General features: G+C 35.9%; 1 protein-coding gene across 1 annotated transcript in view; it reads right to left on the bottom strand.

Moving 5' to 3' along the window:
- Positions 1-21,356, bottom strand: part of RALGAPA2 (Ral GTPase activating protein, alpha subunit 2 (catalytic)) — a 285,916-nt gene that overhangs the window by 223,104 nt on the left and 41,456 nt on the right. Inside the window, exons 4-6 of the mRNA XM_012728090.1 lie at positions 13,926-13,983; positions 3,264-3,307; positions 136-313 (exon numbers count right to left, since the gene is read on the bottom strand). Of these exons, the coding sequence (XP_012583544.1) occupies positions 136-313; positions 3,264-3,307; positions 13,926-13,983 (280 nt within the window). The remainder of the gene's footprint in view (positions 1-135; positions 314-3,263; positions 3,308-13,925; positions 13,984-21,356) is intronic.

Here is a 21,356-nt window from a genome sequence, read left to right as displayed (position 1 = left end):
AAGAATAATTATTCTTCAGAATAATTGCCATTTGGAACCCTCCTATGAAATTCAGATTATTTTTATTCAAGAAAAGGACAAACCAATGAATTTTTCAAGGTAATTTCAACCTTAAGATGTGCTGACATTACTCACCATCAGCTACACTAGGGCTAGGACTGATGAGTGTCTCCAGTGTACAGGGGCCTTTGGATGACATGATTGCTGGGAAACCCGGCACAAGGCAAGCAAAAATCAGCACCTGTTCTTCTGCACAGTTTGTTTGAAGTGCTTGAAGCCACAAGAGAAACAGCCTAATTCCTTCACATCTTATCTAAAAACAAAAAAATTAAGGCAATGAAATTAAAATCCTATATGAATTTTTAGAAATGTAATGTAATATATAAGTTCTAAGAAAAGGAAAACTAGAAGTAAAAGATACTACTAAAGGCCCTCCCTGGTGGTGCAGCAGGTTAAAGCACTGCACTGAGAAGCTAAAGCCACTTCTGCATGAGTTCAATTCCCGCTTGCCCTGGAGGAGATCCACAGGTATCTCCGTATCTATATTCGTAAATGACTGAAAAGATTTCAGTAATTAAAGAAGTTAAGTATTTTAAATCTCAGACACAACTGAAAGATGTAGTGAGCTCCAAAGGTAGGCAACTGAGAAACTGCCTGACCTCCCTTTACGTACATCAATGTAGTCCTGACTTCCAGAGCATTAGGCTCTGCAGGTAAGTCAAAAGGAAGGGGAAAATGACACACACCCACTCCCACCCTTACCCCCCCCCAAAAAAAAAAAAAAAACAGAAAGAAAAGAAAGGGTTCGGCTGACTTCCCATACAAATGAAATACACCAAAACAGACACCGACTCAGGTGACAGTGCTACCCACATTAACTGAGTGGATTCTATGGTGCATTTCCAGACAAGACCACCAATTCTACCTCTCCTTTGCATAAACCCTCATGCCTCCCTAAGCAGGTAAAATGAGTGGGAATGTTGCTGAATACATTTAGTTTGCAGTGACAGGCAGCTCGATAAATACCTAGTCAAATTATATTAAATTAAGGAAAGTTTCTACAAAAATCTGTCACCAGTCTCCAATTTTTTATGTCAATTATATTTTGCTAAATACAACTAAGACCAATAATCAACATAGAGTAAGCTGATAATATTTTAACTATAAGAAGATTCTATTAAAATATGAATTCTGGCCCTCCCTGGTGGCACAGTGAGTTAAAGCACAGCACTAAGAAGCTAAAGTCACTTCAGCATGAGTTCGATCCCTGCCCCAGAAGGTGACCCACATGGCGGGGAAGACCTTTCCTGGCCCACCCACTGCTCCCTTTAGCAGTGCACTTCATCAGTCGGCCTGTTCTGCTCCACACTCTGTCTCTAGTGAATCCTCTCACCACCCCTGCACCTCTGACCTATACACCTCTGCATAAATAAACAAATATTTTTAAAAATATGAATTCTATCATGAAACTGTAACTCTATCCCTGAGTGCCCAGAAACCACCGGGCAAGGCAGCTTTGCTGGGGCTGAGCAAGTCCACCTCAGTCTGCTGCCTGTGTATATTCTATTCCCTGGAGCCAGCAAGATCAGCTCTTGCCATGTGTCCACAGATTAGAATGCAGGTCAGGATTTTTTCCCTTTAATATCTACCTCCAGGATCCTAAGTGGCCCAATCAGATTTGAGTTCAATGGTCAGTCAAGTGTGAGCTTTCTACAGCTGTCATTCAACCTGGAATTAATTATTTGGATTAAAAAAGGAAAGCAAACTAATGCTAAATGGTCTATTCTTATGCTTAGTATTGAAAACAGAGGAATCAGGTTTGTAGGTTATATCCTGAAGCAGATATGAGGCAGAGTGAGTTTCAGTTTGAGTCAGTCAGGAGCCTAACTCCCAAGAGTGAAGGAGGATTCATCAGACCACTTTCAAAGTGGAAGCAATCATTTAACCACCTTCAAAGTGGAAGGATTCATCAGATGCTCTCTGAAGAGAAATGTATCAAGCAGATAACCTCCACAAGGTTCACCAGGCCTCCAAAGAGTTCCAGACTTCCATAGGCCTTCAGAGAGACCCAGCTGCTATACTTTCCTCCAGTCCTGCCTCTAATAACATCTGTAAGGAGCACTTTTAGCCTCAACTCAGTGTCTCAAAGAATTGCTCGCTGTTGGTATATGCCAACATCTCAAAGAGCTGTCCACAGTCTCTGGTTCTCTGGCACCAAATCCTGGTGCCACTGAGTCCAGCATTATATAGCAGTGCACAGTGCTTCAGATGTAGTTGCAGGCTGCTCTAGTGTTACCTCAGCAGCCACACTTGCAAACAGTTTCAGCTACCACCATGAACCAGCTCCTAGCCACTGTTTCACTGTTTACTGGTGTGCCTCCAGCTCCAGTCCTCCACTGATGAACGCAACATTTATTTTGGAATACTGAACACTGCAGACACTTTCTAGGGTGGAAGAGCTGACCATTTATGGCCTTAGAAACTTTGCTTCCCCAATCTCATTTGTTAAATAAACCCCACTGTCACTGTTACCCTGAGCCTGAGTGGTGTTGAAATTTAGTACATGGGTGAGAACCCACAGACAGTGAACTGTCCCCCACTATTGGCCCCATTTTAAGAACTGCTAGTGTTTTAAAAGGAATGCTCAATCCATTCCCTTTCACGATAACCGGACTTGAAGAGTAAGTGCACCACTTGTGGTTCCCCAGCTGTTCACAGCAGAATCAAAACAAGAACTCGGATTTCTAAACTCTGAATCCCACTCCAATTTGTCCTAATAATATTTATTTATTTATTTATTTTTTAAGATTTATTTATTCGTACAGAACTGGGGTACAGGCCAGAGGCTCAGGGGTGGTGAGAGGATTCACCAGAGACAGAGTGGGGAGCAGAACAGGCAGATCGACAAAGTATACTGCTGAGGGGAGCAGCGGGCGGGTCAGGAGAGGTCTGCCGCGCCATGTGGTCACCTCCGGGGCAGGCGGGAATCGAACCCATGCGGAAGTGGCTTTAGTTTCTCAGTGCAGTGCTTTAACCTGCTGCACCACCAGGGAGGGCCTGTCCTAATAATATTTAAAATGTGTACCACAATAAGTTGTGATATCAGAACAAGAACCCTAATATTATTTGCCATATTTTTTAATTAAAAAATAAAAACTATGTTGTTTTAAAATGTGTCAATATAGACTAATTTTTTCACTTTGTGGCATTACTACATTTTAGAGTAATGGAAAATTCCATTGCATTTTAATCTAAATAAATACCTTAATAGAATTTCCAGTGTGTAGAAGCTTCTTTAAAGTTGAACCTGAAAATTTAAAACAATGCATTAAAACAGAATATATGAATGCACATTTAAGATCTATTTTCAAAAGGCCAGTTTCTGAGAGAAAAAAGTATTTATGACACAAAATAAAATTATTTTTAAAATAAAAGGGAAAAGGCTGACCTTTAGAAGAAAACTAACATCAAAGGAGTAATATTTTTAAACTATGTGTGAAATTCTTCAAAATTCTCTTTGTTCACTGTCAAGGAGAGGGAATCAAGGTTTACAAAGAACTTAAACCAGTCAACTGGACCTTAATCTCAGAAAAAGGAAGTAATCTTTTCAAATGAAAATATATTGATGTATTTCACAAGGGATATTTTACTCCCAGATTTTTTAAGAAAAAAATTACATAGATCTTCAATGAAAAGTTTGTGTACTATTTAAAAACTGGATGTCAAATCACATTTACAATACCAGTGAATTTCAAAGTGATGCTCCATGAAGAACAGAGCTAATGTTTCTACTGCTGTAAGTTGGATCTACATGGACAGATACATGAATGACAGTTACGTGCATACATATGAGGAATACATTAGCCAGAACACTATCAGTGTTACAACAGCTTTAGTATTTATAACACCTAACACTGGGGCTCAGTGAAAAATCATCATCGTTGTGACTAGGTTACAGCACTAAGTAACTAATGATCTGTGATTAAGTAAAGAAAGTTAAAGTGTTAAAGTAAAGAAAGTTAAAATGTTCTCCTCCTTCCATTCCCTAATCACCAAACCATACCCAATAATTCTTAGTCTAGAGCCAGCATTTACTGGACTGGGCTCTCTCACAGCTAACATTTAAGTACCTGGGCTCATGGACTATTTTATCCCACTCCTTTATTCAACCTGGTACCTTGCCCCTTGCCTTCATGTTCATCAATTTTGGACAAAGTCTGTTCTAACTCAGTTTAATATTTGTTTCATTAAGCCAATGAGGACCTTATAATGTTTGGCAGAGCCAATGGACACTTTAGTTTCCAGAAGACTTGGAATAAAGTCTGTACAAATAGTTCTCATGCCATGTAGACATCTGGCAAATCTATCATCTTTCAGCACAGTCTCAGACCATTTTTTCCCAGTCATTTTGTATGACTACTGGGGCTTGATCAGCCTTTGCCTTCTTAGAATGGGTCCAACATTTTTATTTGTAACTTCTACCCTACCCATAACTGCTTATATATAGTCTCCTATACAGGGAGGAAGAAGATACATATTAAAACAACACATTTACCAAGTGATATACAAAACACCTGAGCTATACCTACAACTTTTTAAAAATTAATTTGGCAATATATTACAATAACAACAGAAAGTCAATACATATACTGTTGATCTATTCCATTCTGTTATATCCAGAGACACTTGTATATGTAACAGCAGTATAGTATAGCAGTTGTAAGTCAGAATCAGGAGCCAGACTGCTAGGGTTCCAAAAGAGGTTCTGTGCTTACTGTGCAATATAGGTCTCTGCTATTTAATTTTACCATTCCTGACTTTTCTCATCTGTAAAGTTGGAATAAAGAACTGCTTAATATCTAAATGAATTGTATACATGAATGCTTTGAACAGGATCTGGTATATGGAAAGAACTTCTCCATAAGATAGGGCATCAACTATTTTCAAAAGAACATTTAAAAAACAACATTAGAAAGAAAAAATTATACAATGGAGGCATACAGCAGAGGATTTCCAAATGAGAACTGCTAATAAGTACCTCAGAGCTTTGCCTGATTACTTAAGGTATTTCTTAAAATCCTACATTAACAAAGATATTTCTCCACTAACTTTACCAGTGAATTTCAAAGTGATGTTCCATGAAGAAACATCCAGTTCGCAGTTGCTATAGGGTATATCTATGTAAGCCAATAAATGTGTGCCAGTTAAATGCATATACATTGGGAATTACTATTTTTTTTAAATATTTATTTGTGCATACAGAACTGGGGTACAGGCCAGAGGCTCAGGGGCGGTGAGAGGCTTCACCAGAGACAGAGGGTAACAGAACAGGCAGATCGACGAAGTACACAGCTGAGGGGAGCAGCAGGCGGGTCAGGAGAGGTGACCACGCCATGTGGTCACCTCCGGGGTAGGTGGGAATCGAACTCATGCGGAAGCGGCTGTAGATTCTCAGTGCTGTGCTTTAACCCGCTGCGCCACCAGGGAGGGCCAGGAATTACTATTTTAAATTAAAAATAATCCCTATCTATATCATATCTGTTTTCATTTTTAAACTCCTTATCCAAATTATGGTCATACATTCCCCAATCTTTCATGTGCCTTCTGGTTGCCACAATACTGACTCAAATAAAAAAAATAGTAAATGAATAAATAATATTAGTTGGACTGATTTTATGAACTTCTAACTTTCATTGTCACTTAACAATAGATACACCATAAGTCTGATAACTTTTTGAGGAAACAGTAAAATACTAGGTGGGAATATAAGAATAAAAGTTATGCACAAAGTACAAATGCATTAAAAAAAACCTCACTAATCAAAATAAACAATATTAATGCAGTGGTTTTGCAATGTCAAAATTAATTTTTAAAATTCATGAAGAAAAATATTAAAATTTTAAATACAGTACTGAGCTGAAGCACAAGTCATGTGATACAAGTAAAAATGTGTATCACTGTGTTTATGTGTGCGAATTCATGTTTAATGATTTCACAGAAGATTAAAGTGACTGAAAAAAAAGTATATTAACATTCATATTAGTTTAAATGTTTCGGTTATAACAGAATTTATTATACTTTTATTTTCTTGGCTTTCATGTTAGTTAATTCATCAACATTTCCAAAGCCCACTTTGTTATCTCATTTTTAATTGCGAGAATTTCCAAGTTTGACAATGTCTCATAAAAGTAGCAATTTTTTAAAGGTCTCTTAAAATATTTTATAGCTACATGTTCACAAAGATATTTCAAATCCAATTTAACATTACTAAATCCTTTCTTATTCAAATTTTTAAAAAACTCCTTATATATCATACCTTTATATATCATACTTTTATATATCATACTCCTTTATATATCATACCTCAAGTGAACTAATAAGCAGTAATACCAGGGGATGGATAAGAAGATAAGAGAAACCCTTTTGGGGAATTGGTATGCAAGGTCTGTTGAAAGCTGCCAGTAGAGCAGAAACACACAAATTCTACTACCACAATATCTCGCCACTTACAAGAGAGCAATAGTCCACTGGATGGATTTTAAATTAACTGAAAACTTATCAGACACCTAATAATATATAACCAAATAAATTATAATTTATACAAAAACAAGTTAAATACTTAAATATGAAGCACGTAACTACAGAACTTCTAGATGAAAACATAGAAGATTTTTGTGATCTTAGATTAGGCAAATATTCCTTAGACATGGCACTAAAAGCACAATCCACAAGAGAAAAATTGATACATTGGATTTCATCAAAATTCAAACAAGTACTCTATGAAAGACAATTTAAGAAAATAAAAAAATAAGTAAGTCAGAGGTTGGGAGAAAATATTGCCAAGTCATTTATTTGATAAAATACTTATATCCAGAATATGTAAAGAACTCTTAAAAGTCAATGTTAAGTGGGGAAAAAAGCCTCATTTTAAAAAATGGGCAATAGCTTCCAACATAAATTTCACCAAAGGCATACAAATGGTAAATAGCATAAAAAATATGTAAGATCTTTAGTAGCTAGAGAAAAGCAGATTAAAACCACAATAATATTCCACTACCACTAAACTGAAAATGTTGATCATGCTAAGTATTGACTAGAAAGTAGAGTAACTGGAAGCCTCGCACTGAAGGTAGGAATATAAAATGGTAAAACTACTTTGGGAAATAATCTGGCAATGAACCACACACCTTTATAAAATTCAGCTGTTCCACTCTCAAGAGACAAGAAGGCATTTTTCCTTACAAAAGTGGTATACAAGTGTTTACAGTAGCTTTATTTTTAGCAAAACACTAGAAATAACCTAAATTCCTGTTAACAAGTGGATGGATAAAAAGACTAATATACATCCATACAATGGAATACTGCATTACTCCAAAATAAATATATTACCAGCACAGATTTCACCCTTCACCTCCTATTAATATATTACCAGCACATGAATTTCAAAATAATGATGTTGAGTGAAAGAATGCAAACAATAGGGTATATACTATATGATTTTATTTCTATTAAGACCAGAAAATCAATTCTCAAATATGGTGACAGAACAAGTCAATGGTTGCCTAGGGACTAGGGTATGAAATGGTAGAGAATGGGAAAAGAACATGAGGAAACTTTGGAAGTGAGGGTTATGTTTGTTATCTTGATTGTAGTAATGTCATCACAGATACACATCTCTGTCAAAAACTGACCAGAATACATTTTAAATACATACAGTTTATTGTAGATCAACTGTTTCAAACAAGAAAAGAAAAAACAGCAGGTGGCCTGGGAGTGAATAAGTAAATAATCAGGATGAAGGTTATGGTCAAGCAAAGGTCTATTGATGACAAGGATCTGGAAGATGAAATAAGAAGAGAATGGGGCTTAGGGGTGGGCTGGGAGTTTGTATGAAGGGAAAGTACTGTGAGGGAGCAAAGTCATTTAAAAAAAGAAAGGAGAGTGATCAGAAGACATGGCAGCAATCTGGAGAGACAATGTAACAGTCAAGACAGTTTTCCACAGAGGGTTCTGATCTCCTTCAGTTAATGGGGTTGAGTTCATAGCCTATTTTCTCTTATGGCCAATTCCAAATGTCACTTACCAGCCCTTCTGTGGAAACCCAGGATTCAAGTAGCCAAGGAGGTGAAATCAAGAGCTGATGTTTCAGAGGATAAAACACAAAGAAGTTGAGTAGTAGGGAGGGAGCACAAAGAAATAAAGATGATAAAAGCATCCAAAGAGTACCCCAGAGAGACACCAAATGAGCTAACATAACATTAGGGTCAGCTGGGTCCCTGGATTTAGCTCAGCCTGAGTCCTTACTGCTAGTTCCTGGGAAGATCTGTTCTCATTCTGCCTAACTGTGAAGGGCCCGACAGGGCTGTCACACTCAGGTTCCCAAGAAGAAGTAGGAGTCCAGAGGACAGAAGAAACTGAGATAAAGTTCCTCAGAGGTGGTCATATCCCAGGCAATGTGGGGCCACTGGGTAGCCCAAGAGATAAAGTCAAATACACTTAAAAACACAAAGAAACCTGCAGTTTAGTTATACACTTGGTTTATATTAGGTATAAGAAAAAGAAAAAAAAAAACTGAGCAAACCAGGTTTAATGGCTCACATATACAAGAAATATGTGAATGAAGTAATATACATGTATGTATTTTTCACTAATTGTACCTACCCTTTTAAGACCAAGGATTATTTAAATCTTTAACACAGATTATATAGGGCCTCACTGGTGGCATATGGGTTAAATCTCAGCACTATCACCAACATGGCCTGAATCTGACCCCTGGCCAGGAAAATAACCCACATATGGTACAGCAGACCTACGCTGTCTCACCTGCCGCTCCTCTTAGAACTGTATTTCGGTAAATGCGCCTATTCTGTTCCCCATTCTGTCTCTGCTGACTCCTGTCATCCACCCACCTCTGGCCTATGCCCCAGTTCTACAAAAAATAAAAATCAGATAGATGAGATGATTGGTAGACAGCCAGACAGATAGATCTTTCCACCCATTTGGCCAACATTTACTGAACACAGGAACTGTACATATTATGGGACAGGAAACCTTTCTAAAGGTTTGTGAGCATTAAACCCTCATAGCAAATGCATGTATATCACACATATAACTTGAGTCTTGTACTGATACTACATGGGTACATTATGGGTGCCACAGCCTGTGCTTGCATCATCCTACTTTGCTGATAGGTCATTCTTTGTCATCTCATTTGATGTCAGATCAGTTCTCACTCTGCTGAGAAAAAGCTTTAAGCAGTCGCTTTTATCTGCCATGATTACTTCACTAAAAGTTCTATAAACAAATCCTTCCTTCCATTTGTAATCAGACAAATAGCACACATCACAAAGACCATGAATGTAGTGTCAGTCATTTCCTTAATCTTATTCTAAAAATATGACTTGAAGCAGTATTTCCAGATGTTTAGAATAAGGAATCATGTTCACTTAAAAATTCAAGAGTGGAAATACGTTTTCTTTATACTATGATTTACAGCAAGGAACCAGCCTTAAAAACCTTAAACAAAGAACTATTTTTTCCCCTCTAAAAACAGTGTAGAGAAAAATAGAATGTACTAGATGTACTACAGAAAAAATAGGCTGATGTGATAAGAAACAGACAAACACTGTGGCAGCTTACACTTCAAATCAGTTTACTCTGTTTCAGGATTGGACTGAAAGCTTGCAAGGTGTGCAGAATCTGACAGTTGCTTTTATTTTAGGTTTCTATGCCTAGCAAAGTTGTCATTTGTAGTGCAAGACAGGAAGTGGTATGTAAACCAAACTGGAAGGTTTTAATCCAATATTTTAGAGGATTGTGGCCATTACCAGCTGCAAGAACATTTAAAAGTTGATATAGAACACAGCAGTATTTTTCCTAGTAAGAGATACTAGGTATCTACAAAGTATAAGGCCTAAAATAAGAACTATTTCATACCTAGAATTTCAGGCAATGACTGGTGAAAATATTCCTGCCCTAGTCTCAGTGATTTTGCAGAATTCAAGATGCCAAGATTAGTTTTTACAACTAACTTGGTCAAAACTTTCAGTGACAAATGGCAAGTCTTAAAAGATTCAAATCTACTGGAAGGAATGCAATAGGTACAGTGAGGTAAGTAAAAACATGTATGGAATTACAAATCTACAACCCCTTATGGGTAATTTCAAAATCTAAAAGGCTTGGGTATGATGTGATAATAAATTTTGTAGACATGTGAACCTGCGCCCCGAAAACATATACAGTGTTATAAATCAACATTACCTCAATAAACATAATTTTTAAAAATTCAAAAGACTATGTATGAAAAGAAGGGTTTTTTGTATAAGTCACTAGTGGACAAGATTTGATTTGATCTGAATTCATGTAGCAGCAATGCCTGACTAACCTGACAAAGGCAATTTGGGTTTAGCACGGATGAATACATACATCTTAGGCTACAGAAGTAACAAACTTGCCTGACTATAAAGTGCTACCCATATCTCTGGGGGCAAAACATGTTAACAATGTACCCGTCAATAACTGCCATTCTAACTCTAAAGAATGCTGATTCCAGAGCATATCTAGACTGAAGATCATCATAAGAAGGATGTGAACCTGCTTAACACCTATTTCTATGTAGTTTGATTAATAATTAAACATCTATACTTACATAAAAAGAACTGAACAAAGACCTAAAATCATAAAATATATAGAAGAAAACATAGGTAAAATATTACAATACATACAGTTTGCTAACATCTTTAAAGACTCATCCCTCCAAAGCAAAGAAAGTGAAAGAAAAGATAAACAGCTGGGGTTACATCAAACTAAAAAGCTTCTGTGTAGCAAGAGAGATATTAACCAAAACAAAGACACCTCACTGATTGGGAAAATTTTGTGCAGGCCACACAACTGATAACAATTGATCACAAAGATATATAAGAAACTCAAATGACTCAACTTAAAAATAAACAATACAGTCAAAAAATGGGCATAAGAATTTAAAAGATATGTCTACAGTGAGGAAATACAAATGGCAATAGGCATATGAAAAAGTGTCCAACATCTCTCATTACCAGGAAATATAAGTCAAAACCACAGTGAGATACCACTTTACACAAGTAAGAATGGGACATATTAAAAATACTAGCAACAACAAATATTGGTAAAGATGTGGTAAAAGGAACTCTCCCACACTGCTGTTGGGAATGCAAACTGGTCCAACCACTATGGAAAGCTGTGTGGAGTTTCCTCAAATGACTAAAAATGGAGCTTCCACATGACCCAGCAATTCCACTTCTAGGAATCTACCCAAAGGACACAAAAAGTTTAATTCAAAAGGACACCTGTACCCCTATGTTTACTGCAGCTTTATTCATAATAGGTAAGACCTGGAAACAACACAAATGCCCAAAAATAGATGACTGACTCAAGAAGATGTGGTACATATATACAACGAAATATTCAACAATCAAAAAAAAAAAAAAAGCTAATGTTATTTGCAGCAACACAGATGGGGCTAGAAGGGATCATGCTCAGTGAAATAAGTCAGAAGGAAAAAGAAAAACATCGAGCAATTTCACTTATAGGAGGAATATAGAGGGCCAAGTAAGGGGTTACAGAAAAAAAAACAGTAACAATTAAAAACAACAACAACAACAAATGAACAGACTGCTTTAAATCACAGACAATCCATAGGTAAGGGGAGGGAAGAGGGACCAAAACAAGAGAGGGAAGAGTACAAGGGACTATGGTGATGGTGCACAGGGGAATTGGTGGTGGGAATTTTATGGGAACTACACCTGTGAAAAGAAAGCAAACGATGTAATAATAAAATTAACAATGATATAAAATATATATTAATTAATTAATTAATTTAAAAGAACAAAAAATTTCTAAAAATAAACGTATCCAACAAGATACGTTTGACTCTCTGAGACTAGGGAAGCCATTGCCTGGTTTTAGGTTTTATATATTCTAGATAACAGTACCTCTTACCTAGTAGGTAAAATAATGCTGTTCTCCATATAAACTTTTAAATGTTACTACAGCTGGTAGTGGTCACAATCCTCTGAATGTTTTATTCAAGAATTAAAGATATAAGCATTGATAAGTCACACAGATGATTTTCTATACAAATACTCACACTTTATCATCCTAAAGCATACTACACTATGACCATGTTATAGAGCCAGTTTATTCCAGAGTGGTACTCTGCTAGCTCAATCCCGGAGTCACTATTCTCAGTAAGATGCTATTAAATTGGATGAAAAGCTCCTTGTTTCAGCAATTTTAACCAGTACATGTCATGGCTATAACACCTTCTAGTGCCTACTAGAAGCTTACTAGAGGTTAGTGATAAATAAATTGCCATAGAGTTCTAATTAGTTCATTAGTGCTGAGGAGGCCTACTATACTTTAAACATTTTAAAGTATTATCTGGAGTAAATGAGGATGGTTTTCCAACAAATAATATAGAATTGAAGAAGGAAATGTATCTAGCACAGGTGAAAATATTGTATGTGGCTATTTCCATTGTCATCAATTCTTTCTACAAGATGAAACACTACAAATCTCTATGATATCTCTTTAAATTAAACTTTGCTTTTAAATTTGTTAGTTTACTTTAAATACACAAGCTCAAAGGTTAAATTAAATATAAATGATATAACTCTAACTTTTAAAGCAAAATTTTCTTGGCATGTTTAGATTTAAAGACTTAAAGTTCAAGGCACTATCTTGAAGTAATAATTTATTCAGTGAACACATTTAATATACTTTCTTTACATTTACAACATATAACATTAAATAGTTCAGCTTATAAGAGTCACTTACATTTTCACAAAGTTTATCCTAAATGTGCGATTCTGAATTCTGGACTGTCCACTGATAGTTCCGTGTTCTTCTAGGTTGCCTGTCTCTTACATATTGTTCTCCCTCCTAGAAAGCCCATTCCACACTTTTCACTTTTATCTTTCAAGTGTCTTAAAATCACTTTCCTCTCTCTTAAAACCTTCTTTCCTCACGCTGAACAGAATTATTCAGCCTCTCTTTTTTGCTACCATTACATTTCTATTTTAGTAGCAGTTGTACTATAATTTTTTACCTAATTCCTGCTAGGGTAACCAGTTTATACAAGACAAGAGTGATGAAGTCATTCTTTGTTTTTTCCTACTGAGCTTTGCATACAAATATCTCTATTTCAATAAATATTTGAATATATGAATAATCAAGTAGTTAAGATTCTGTTACAAAGGCATGCATACATTCCTCACATTTGACTATCTGTTTAGGAAGAAAAATTTTAGGATTTGTCAGACTCTTCAAAGTATGTGGACTAAGCCACATACTTTTTAAACAGAAAGTAGAATTCACAATCAATACCACAGGCTACTTCAGTTGTACTGTGAATATTAAACTGAGATGAAACTGTTAGATATAAAGAATCAGACAGGGCAACCATGGTAACTAACTTGCTTTATTTCAGATTCCCTCTTGCTGCCATCTTCTAAGGCATTCAAACAGAATTTGCTTGAGTCAGTGTCAAAAATTTGAAGAACAAGCTATTTTTGTAAGGAAAATTATTTAAGGAAAATACTCTAAATCAATGTTTCTCAAATTTTATGTACACAAGAACTGCCTAGAACTCTTACTAAAAATACAACTGTGGTTGCATTTGTATTGGAGTTTGAGATTCTGAATTTTCTCACAAGCTCTCACATGAGGATGCTGCTGCTGGTTTAGAAAACACACTTTAAGTAGCACTTTTAAAGTAAGAGACAGATATATTTTCCTCCAAGATCTGGGTTGGAGTTATCTCAGTTTTAACTTGCACATTCTAGTTAACATTCCTTGCTATAATCTATCTTGATGGTGTTAATCAAATGAAACATTACTAAAAATGGAAGCAGTCTATATTACCTCTTAAAAATTTTAATTGTTCTTACCTATACTCTGGTAATGCCATCGAAAGAAAATTCGTTCAGGTAGAAATTGCAGTATTTTCTATAAAATAAACAAAATCTAGTAAGATATAAAGCGAATATAAACAACAAATGAAATTACACACTTTCATGATAGGCTTATTATATATATATAAAAATATAAAAGGGGAAAACTATTTATAATCACATAAATAATATACTTTTCCTATACTCGTATCCAATAGTTTCTTTTACTTGTTCCAGGCAAACTTACCTCTCCATTTAAAAGAGGTTACTGTATAAATTTATGTATATAATTTCCCTAAAGGAAAATAAGAAAAAAACCCTAAAACGATAATTTATTCTTAATCAAATCATAGCCATTTCATAAATATTTAAAGAATAATTTCTCAAATGTAAGATCCCCAGATTTCTTTGTTTCCTCATCTACTTCCCATTTTTACTGAATCACTGAGTCTTTGGACAAGGAACAGAATTGAGACAAAAATGAGCAACAAAGAAGATGAGACAGTAAACAATTCAATGGAACAAGAAAATGAAATTGGTGGCAAGTTTCTTAAATAGCTAAAAAAGAAAAAAAAAAAAAGAACCAAAGAACCCATTTAGGTTTGTAGTTATTGGTAGATATGCTGTAATAAAGAACAACTAATGGTCCACAAGAGTATCTGTAGCTTTTCTCAAAAAAACAAACAAAAAAAAAAACACAAGACTTTCATTTTTTTGGGAAATAACATTCTTTGTTCTTCATCTGCAATCACCTTATTTTAAAAATTCAGAAATTGCAAAAACTGACCAAAATACTCATATAAAGTATTGACAATATATCACTATGGAAATCTTCACTCTAGATTTATCCAACCTAATATTTTAACATTTTGAAAAATTAAGGTAAAACTATTTATATCCAAATCTCCTGTATAAGTTATATCCCCAGGTAACCAATAAACTGCTTCCTCTACTAGAACCAGCTTACAGTTTTGTTTTGCTTTGCTTTACTATGTTATCATTTTTTTTGTTTTGTCTTAACTTTCCAGCTGGGTCATGACATATAAATGTACTTATTTTATTTGTTCTCACTCAATAATAAAGGAACATATAAGAACACCTCCTGGGGTAAGCCACAACAGGTAAATTTCCTTCAAACAAAGGTCAGTATAAATAACCCCTTGACCTACAGTGTATCTGCCCCACACTATCACATGGGTGGTAACTCCTTTCCATGTGGGTGGCATTTCTTTTCTTTTTTTTTTTTTTTACATCATTTTGTACATTTTTTTTTTCCATCTCAATTGTAATCCCCGCGGGTTTCCCATCACCGAGTCACCCGTGTGCCATCACCATAATCCCATGCAGTGTGTGGCATTTCAAGCATCATTTCCTCACAGAGGCCTTTCTGAGCACTCTAACTCAGGAGTCTGACTCTTTTCCCCCCACCTCAAGCTTTTCCACCACTTGTACTATTGTCTTGACAGTCCTCATTCTTAGTTTTAAGGCTGTTACTAAATAGTTTATTCATTTCAATGTATATTCTCTCCGCCACAGCACAAGCTCCGTGACATCAAGAACACTTTTACCTTGCTCCCTGATGTATACCCAGCACCTAAGTATTTCTGTCAGACAGTATGTGTTCAAATAAATACATAGTAAAAGAATTCTAAATGCTTTTTATTTGTGAATTGTGAATTTTTTTTAAAGATTTATTTATTTATGCATACAGAACAGAGGTATAGGCCAGAAGATTTTATTTATGCATACACAGCTGGGATACAGGCCAGAGGTGCAATGGCGGGGAGAGGATTCACCAGAGACAGAAGGAAGAGCAGAACAGGCTGACTGACAAAGTACACTGCTGAGGGAAGCAGCGGATGGGTGAGGAGAGGTCTGCCGTGCCATGTGAATCACCTCCCAGGCAGAGATGGAACTCATGCTGAAGTGGCTTTAGCTTCTTAGTGCTGTTCTTTAAACCACTGCGCCACCAGGGAGGGCCCATGAATTGTGAATTTTATAGGTAATTTTAATCTTTGCTCTGGTCCTATGTTCACACTAACACAAAATATACATTGTTTTTCCTTATAACTCTGGATTAGCAACAACATTTATAGTTAAAAAATGTTAAAATATGTGGTTATTTTTTAATCCCAAACACAGAGGAAAAATCAAACAAAAATAAATGATAAATAACTTAAAAAAGAATTGTTCAAGGGCAACAAAATATAAATGTAGTTATATATGATCTGTTACAAATTCATGTCCAGTGATGCATGCTGTACAAAGTTTATTCCTGATAAAATATATACAAATACATATATTGCTATGTACATATATTGCTATGTATGTATGTATAGTCATATCAATATGTATTTAATGGATATAGTAAAATAGTACATATCTGAAAGCACGCTAAAAATCACTAAAATAAATTCTCTCTTACATTTGCATTTCAGATTTATCCTAGATCATGCTGAGTTGTTATCTTTTTGTCCCATAATTGTAAATGGCACCTTATATCTTTTTTTGCTATGTGATAATGCTGATACACACTTAAACACAACTACGCACACCACTCTCTAAATCCCACATAGTGAAAAAAACCTACATTCTAGATACCAAGCTTGGCATTTAATATAGACATAAACATGAGTAAAATACTTAGTCTTTACTTCTGAAGGTTTCATGATTAGTGGCCAAGAGATAAAGAAAATATCATTCCCAAAAATAGATATCTGAGAGCAGTTTGAATAAGCTGCTATATAGTTGAGGAGGAAAGTAGCTCTTATCAGTTGGGGCTTCATGTAAAGCTGCCTAGAAGAGAGGACATCAAGCTGATACTTTATGAATTAATTAAATTAACCTAGTAATGAAAAGAACCAGAAAAGAACATATGAAGCCAACAGGCAAAAACAATATGGTGCCTGAAAGAACAGCAGCAGCAAAAGAGTCAGCAAGGCTGACAAGTGGTTAAGATGAGAAGATGTGACTAGAGGCAGGCAAAGCCAGGGGTTAATTTTTTTCATGGAGCAATGTATAGTCCATGAACAGGTTCCAGCTGGAGGTCACTTTAAGATACCAGAGAAGAGAAGCAGAAATGTCAACGAAGAGGCAATGGTACTATTACAAACAAGGAATAAAATGCCTTGGACCAGTATAAGTAGGGAAGAGGAAAAGCAATATTTAGGAGGCAAAATTGTCAAAAAAAAAAAAAAAAAGCATGTAGGGTGATTGTGGTAAGAGGAGGACTCAAGAATGATTCCTCCTGGTGAAAGGGAGGAAATCCCCAATGGTTAGAAGGTGGCAATACTTTTATCTAAGATATAAAATGCAGAAGGAATGTGTAACTGAAACATATCAAGTTGGTTGTGAACATCCTCGAATTTGAGATGTCAATGGACTATCTTAGTGGATGTTGATCTAGCAACTGAATACATGGATCTGACTGGTATATAAGCTACACAGCAGCTGAAGATTCATGTATACAAGATCCTTTGGGAGAGAGTTTAGAATAAGAAGATGAGATAAAACCTTACACATATCAGTATATTGAAGTTCTCTTAATAAAGTGAGAATCAAGAAATCAGAGCAGAGGTTAGAGACAAAAATGTGTGCAGGTCAAAAGAGAAAATTTTGATGTTCCAGGTATGTTACATCTATTTGTTTGAAAGACTAGAAATATTTATGATTATTAATATACACAACTAGTTAGAAAAGTTAAAAATGGCAGAAAAATGTGTGGGAAATGGATGCCACAAAACAAAATGACTTCAGTAATAAATAAAATGAGCCCAATCTTACATACTGCCTGGAGAACTCACAATCTCTGTCAGTCAGAGACCAAATGCTGGGCAGGATGGATTATTCATAATTTGTGCAGAGGCAAGTGGATCCTTTGAGGGAGGGAAATCAAAATAGGTATTCACTTTGCAATATACACCAAAATCACATAGAGGTGGATAAGAAACAAAAAGAACTAAGTGTAAAATTGGACTACGTTTTGTTAAGGAGTTACATTAAGAGAATCAGAATTTTGGCCCTCCCTGGTGGCGCAGCGGGTTGAAGCACAGCACTGAGAAGCTAAAGCCACTTCAGCATGAGTTTGATTCCCGCCTGCCCGGGAGGTGACCACGTGGTGTGGCAGACCTCTCCTGACCCTCCTGCTGCTCCCCTAGCAGTGTACTTCATCAATCTGCCTGTTCTGTTCCCTACTCTGCCTCTGGCCTGTACCCCAGTTCTGTATGAATAAATAAATAAATCTTTAAAAAAAAAAGAGAGAATCAGAATTTTAAAGAGACTGTTCTCTCTATGTTAATAAGAACACAAGAAAACATAGTACACCAACAGAATATAAACCTGACTATCCCTTCAACTATAGAAGACAACATAGACAGGAGAACCCAGAAAGTGGTCTACAGATGACTGGAAAACATCACATGCAAAGAAGTTAGTACAAAACAAACAAATAAACAAAAAAAAACTATAGAACTGAGAATAAGGATGGGGGCCTCAGTGGTTTGGCTGTGCCAAGCCAAGTGAGCAATTCCAGATAAGCAGCTGGAGGTCTCCACACCCAAGAAAGAGCCTCCTCCAAATGAACATAAGTTTTATTATAATTCCTTAACTCTTACTCTCTCTTCACTAAAAATTTTATGTCTGATAACAAGTGAATAGTAATTATTGCTGGTTGAGTTCTCTGGGAAACAAATACTGCAGTGACAGTGCTTTATTGGGAAATAACATCTATGAGGGAGAAATGAGGAAAAACAGATTAGGCAGGGAGCATCAAACCACCAGGCGAAGCTGACAAATTTCTGCTAACATACCTAATACTGTAAAGGAAAGATAGTCCATGAGAGCAGTTCCATGTGCCTGAAAATGGCTAAGATCTTATATCACTGTCTCACCCAGTCATTGACAGGGAACTGAGGTGAGAGAAGTGTTCATCATGGCTGGAAAGCTGAAGATGTTAATGGCTGGACTGCCAGCCAACCTGTTTTTGCAAAGTGGGGTAGCAAATTCTTTCATGCAGGGGGATATGAGTAGCATCTCTATGTCAACCACACACACACAAAAAAATCTTCAAATATTTAACTAGAACATTTTCACAATAAATGAGAAATTGAAATACTAATAATAGAAATAAACCCTCCTTCAGGGCATTGTTTCTCATTGGTAGGTTCCTGCATCACAGTGATGGAAGCCAGAGTCAACTGAGTCTCCCCAAAGTCTTCTTGTCTCTTTCCACACAGCTCACTTTCACTAACTGGGTGCTATACTTTCTCACGCGTTTTCCTCTAAGGGAACTTAGAGGAAAGTTCTCATTATCTCATCATATTCTAGGATTATCTTCTGATCCAATTTTGTGACTAAATTTTAAAACTTTGTGGAGTACATATTAGAAAAATTACTGTGAAGATTCAGAATAGCATTTATCTAGAAGTAGATGAGTGTTTGTCATTCCTGCTGTTCTTCAAAGCTTTACTCTAGTCAGGTAACCAATTTTGCACCAAAGCATATATTTCAGCATTCTGAAAGCTATCTTGATTTAGGATACTTTTGTTAGCATGTAACAGCAAAAACAATACAAGAAAATTTTAATATAAAGAAAGGCAATTATTCAGAAAGGTGAGGTAGATCAAGACACCTCATCAGTCAGCCATGAGTAGCCTCCTTGTTCTGAGATCATGTCTATCACCATCACCTCTTCTGGATAAAAGTTTGCAGATTTATAGAATGTGTGGACTCCAAACACACTAAAATATAAACTCAGTAAGGTCTGGACATGAAACATTATGCCCAATATCTGAGGTACTAAGAATATTGCCATAAGAAAAAAATCTTACACAATAACTCAAAGGCTGAAACATTTCCCCCACTGAGGATCATTTTTGAACCCAAATATTACAAGGGCCATTTTTATGTATTAAGGTATATGAGGTCAACAAAAATAAGTCCCACACAAATGTCTGTGTCTACTTGCTAAGCCTGTTCCTCAGAAAGTCCCAGATGAACCCTACCTTTGTTGAGGCAAAATACAATATGGCATTTCCACTGCAGCCGATATTCTAAGCTACACTACTGTGAATGCCACATAAGCTATTGACATTTTGTTTGTAGTTTCACTGGAGAGTAAAATTTAAAAAGAAAATTCAGGGAAGCCACACAGTGTGAATAAATATTACTTTTCTGAAAAACACATGGCTCCATTTAATGCTCAGTGCTCAGTGGCATCTATATGGTAATCCATTACAGCACACTCAAAATCAAAATTAGGTATTACAACTGATCAGCACATCAGGGAATCTGTCATTCTTTTAACTGATTATCCATAGTACTTTTTTTCTTCAGAACCATGGCATGACTAGGAATAATGTGAAATGCAAGCTGGAGTTTATACAAGATGCTACAATGTACTTTAAAACTACTGATCTTGGTTTAATTTCTGTGGGAAAGTTTTTTTCTTTCACATTATTATCAGATGATTGTAACATATCCTAACAGATTCATACTTGATTTCAATTCCACTTGGAAAGACAGGGCAGTGAAGACTGAAGCACATATTACACACCCACTCATATAATGTAACCTACTAAAAACAATGACCACCTAAATCTATGATGTCCCAAAGTAGAGAACAACGTGAAGTAACATTCCTTGAAATCAACTGCATGACACATGACACATAAGTAAAGAACATTTTAAAAAGAACCAAGAGGAAATAAATGCTTTTTAATCTAGGAAAATAAAGGAAGCAGATGCACACATTGGTAACATTCTGAAATCAGAAAATATACCAGAGATGAAAAGCAGAAATCATTCATCTAGAGCCCGCCAGTGTCCCCCACTGAAACCCTGCAACAGCACATGGAGCATCACAAACCTTACCAGAAAGAAAGAACTTAATAAATATTTAGATTTTTTTACATTTTTGCAGCTATAAACTTAATATGTAATTTAAAATTCCACAAAAATCTAAACAGGAAAAGTAGATCATCTATGACAAAACAAAAGCCAGGCTGACTTTAGTCTTTCCCTCTACAACATAAAGCTCCAGAAGATAGTGTGGTCAACGACTTGTTGGAGGCCAAGCAGAGTAGAAATGGGCACCACAACACAGACGGAAATGCGGAACTAAAAACCCAAGGCAGACCAGCAGCCTACATGAGAATGCAACATGTCATAGAGTAAAAAAAAGATTATGGTTCAAAAATTTTATAGCCAGCTATAGATCTGAAGTTAAAGAAATATATTCTAAAGTTAGAAATATGTCTACTACCTATATCATTTCCTCAACATACTATGTCATTCATATTCCAGCAAGTAATCTAAAAACCCAAAATCAAAGATAAAGATATATAAAAACTGTGATAGTGAGCTATAGTTGTATAACTGGAGTTAACACAGTTATTAAAAATCAGCGTATACCCTCCCTGGTGGCACAGC

The sequence above is a fragment of the Condylura cristata genome, unplaced genomic scaffold, assembly GCF_000260355.1.
Source record: "Condylura cristata isolate star-nosed mole 26May11 unplaced genomic scaffold, ConCri1.0 scaffold00022, whole genome shotgun sequence".
NCBI classification, from domain to species: domain Eukaryota; kingdom Metazoa; phylum Chordata; class Mammalia; order Eulipotyphla; family Talpidae; genus Condylura; species Condylura cristata.
This window is presented reverse-complemented; position numbering and strand designations above follow the sequence as displayed.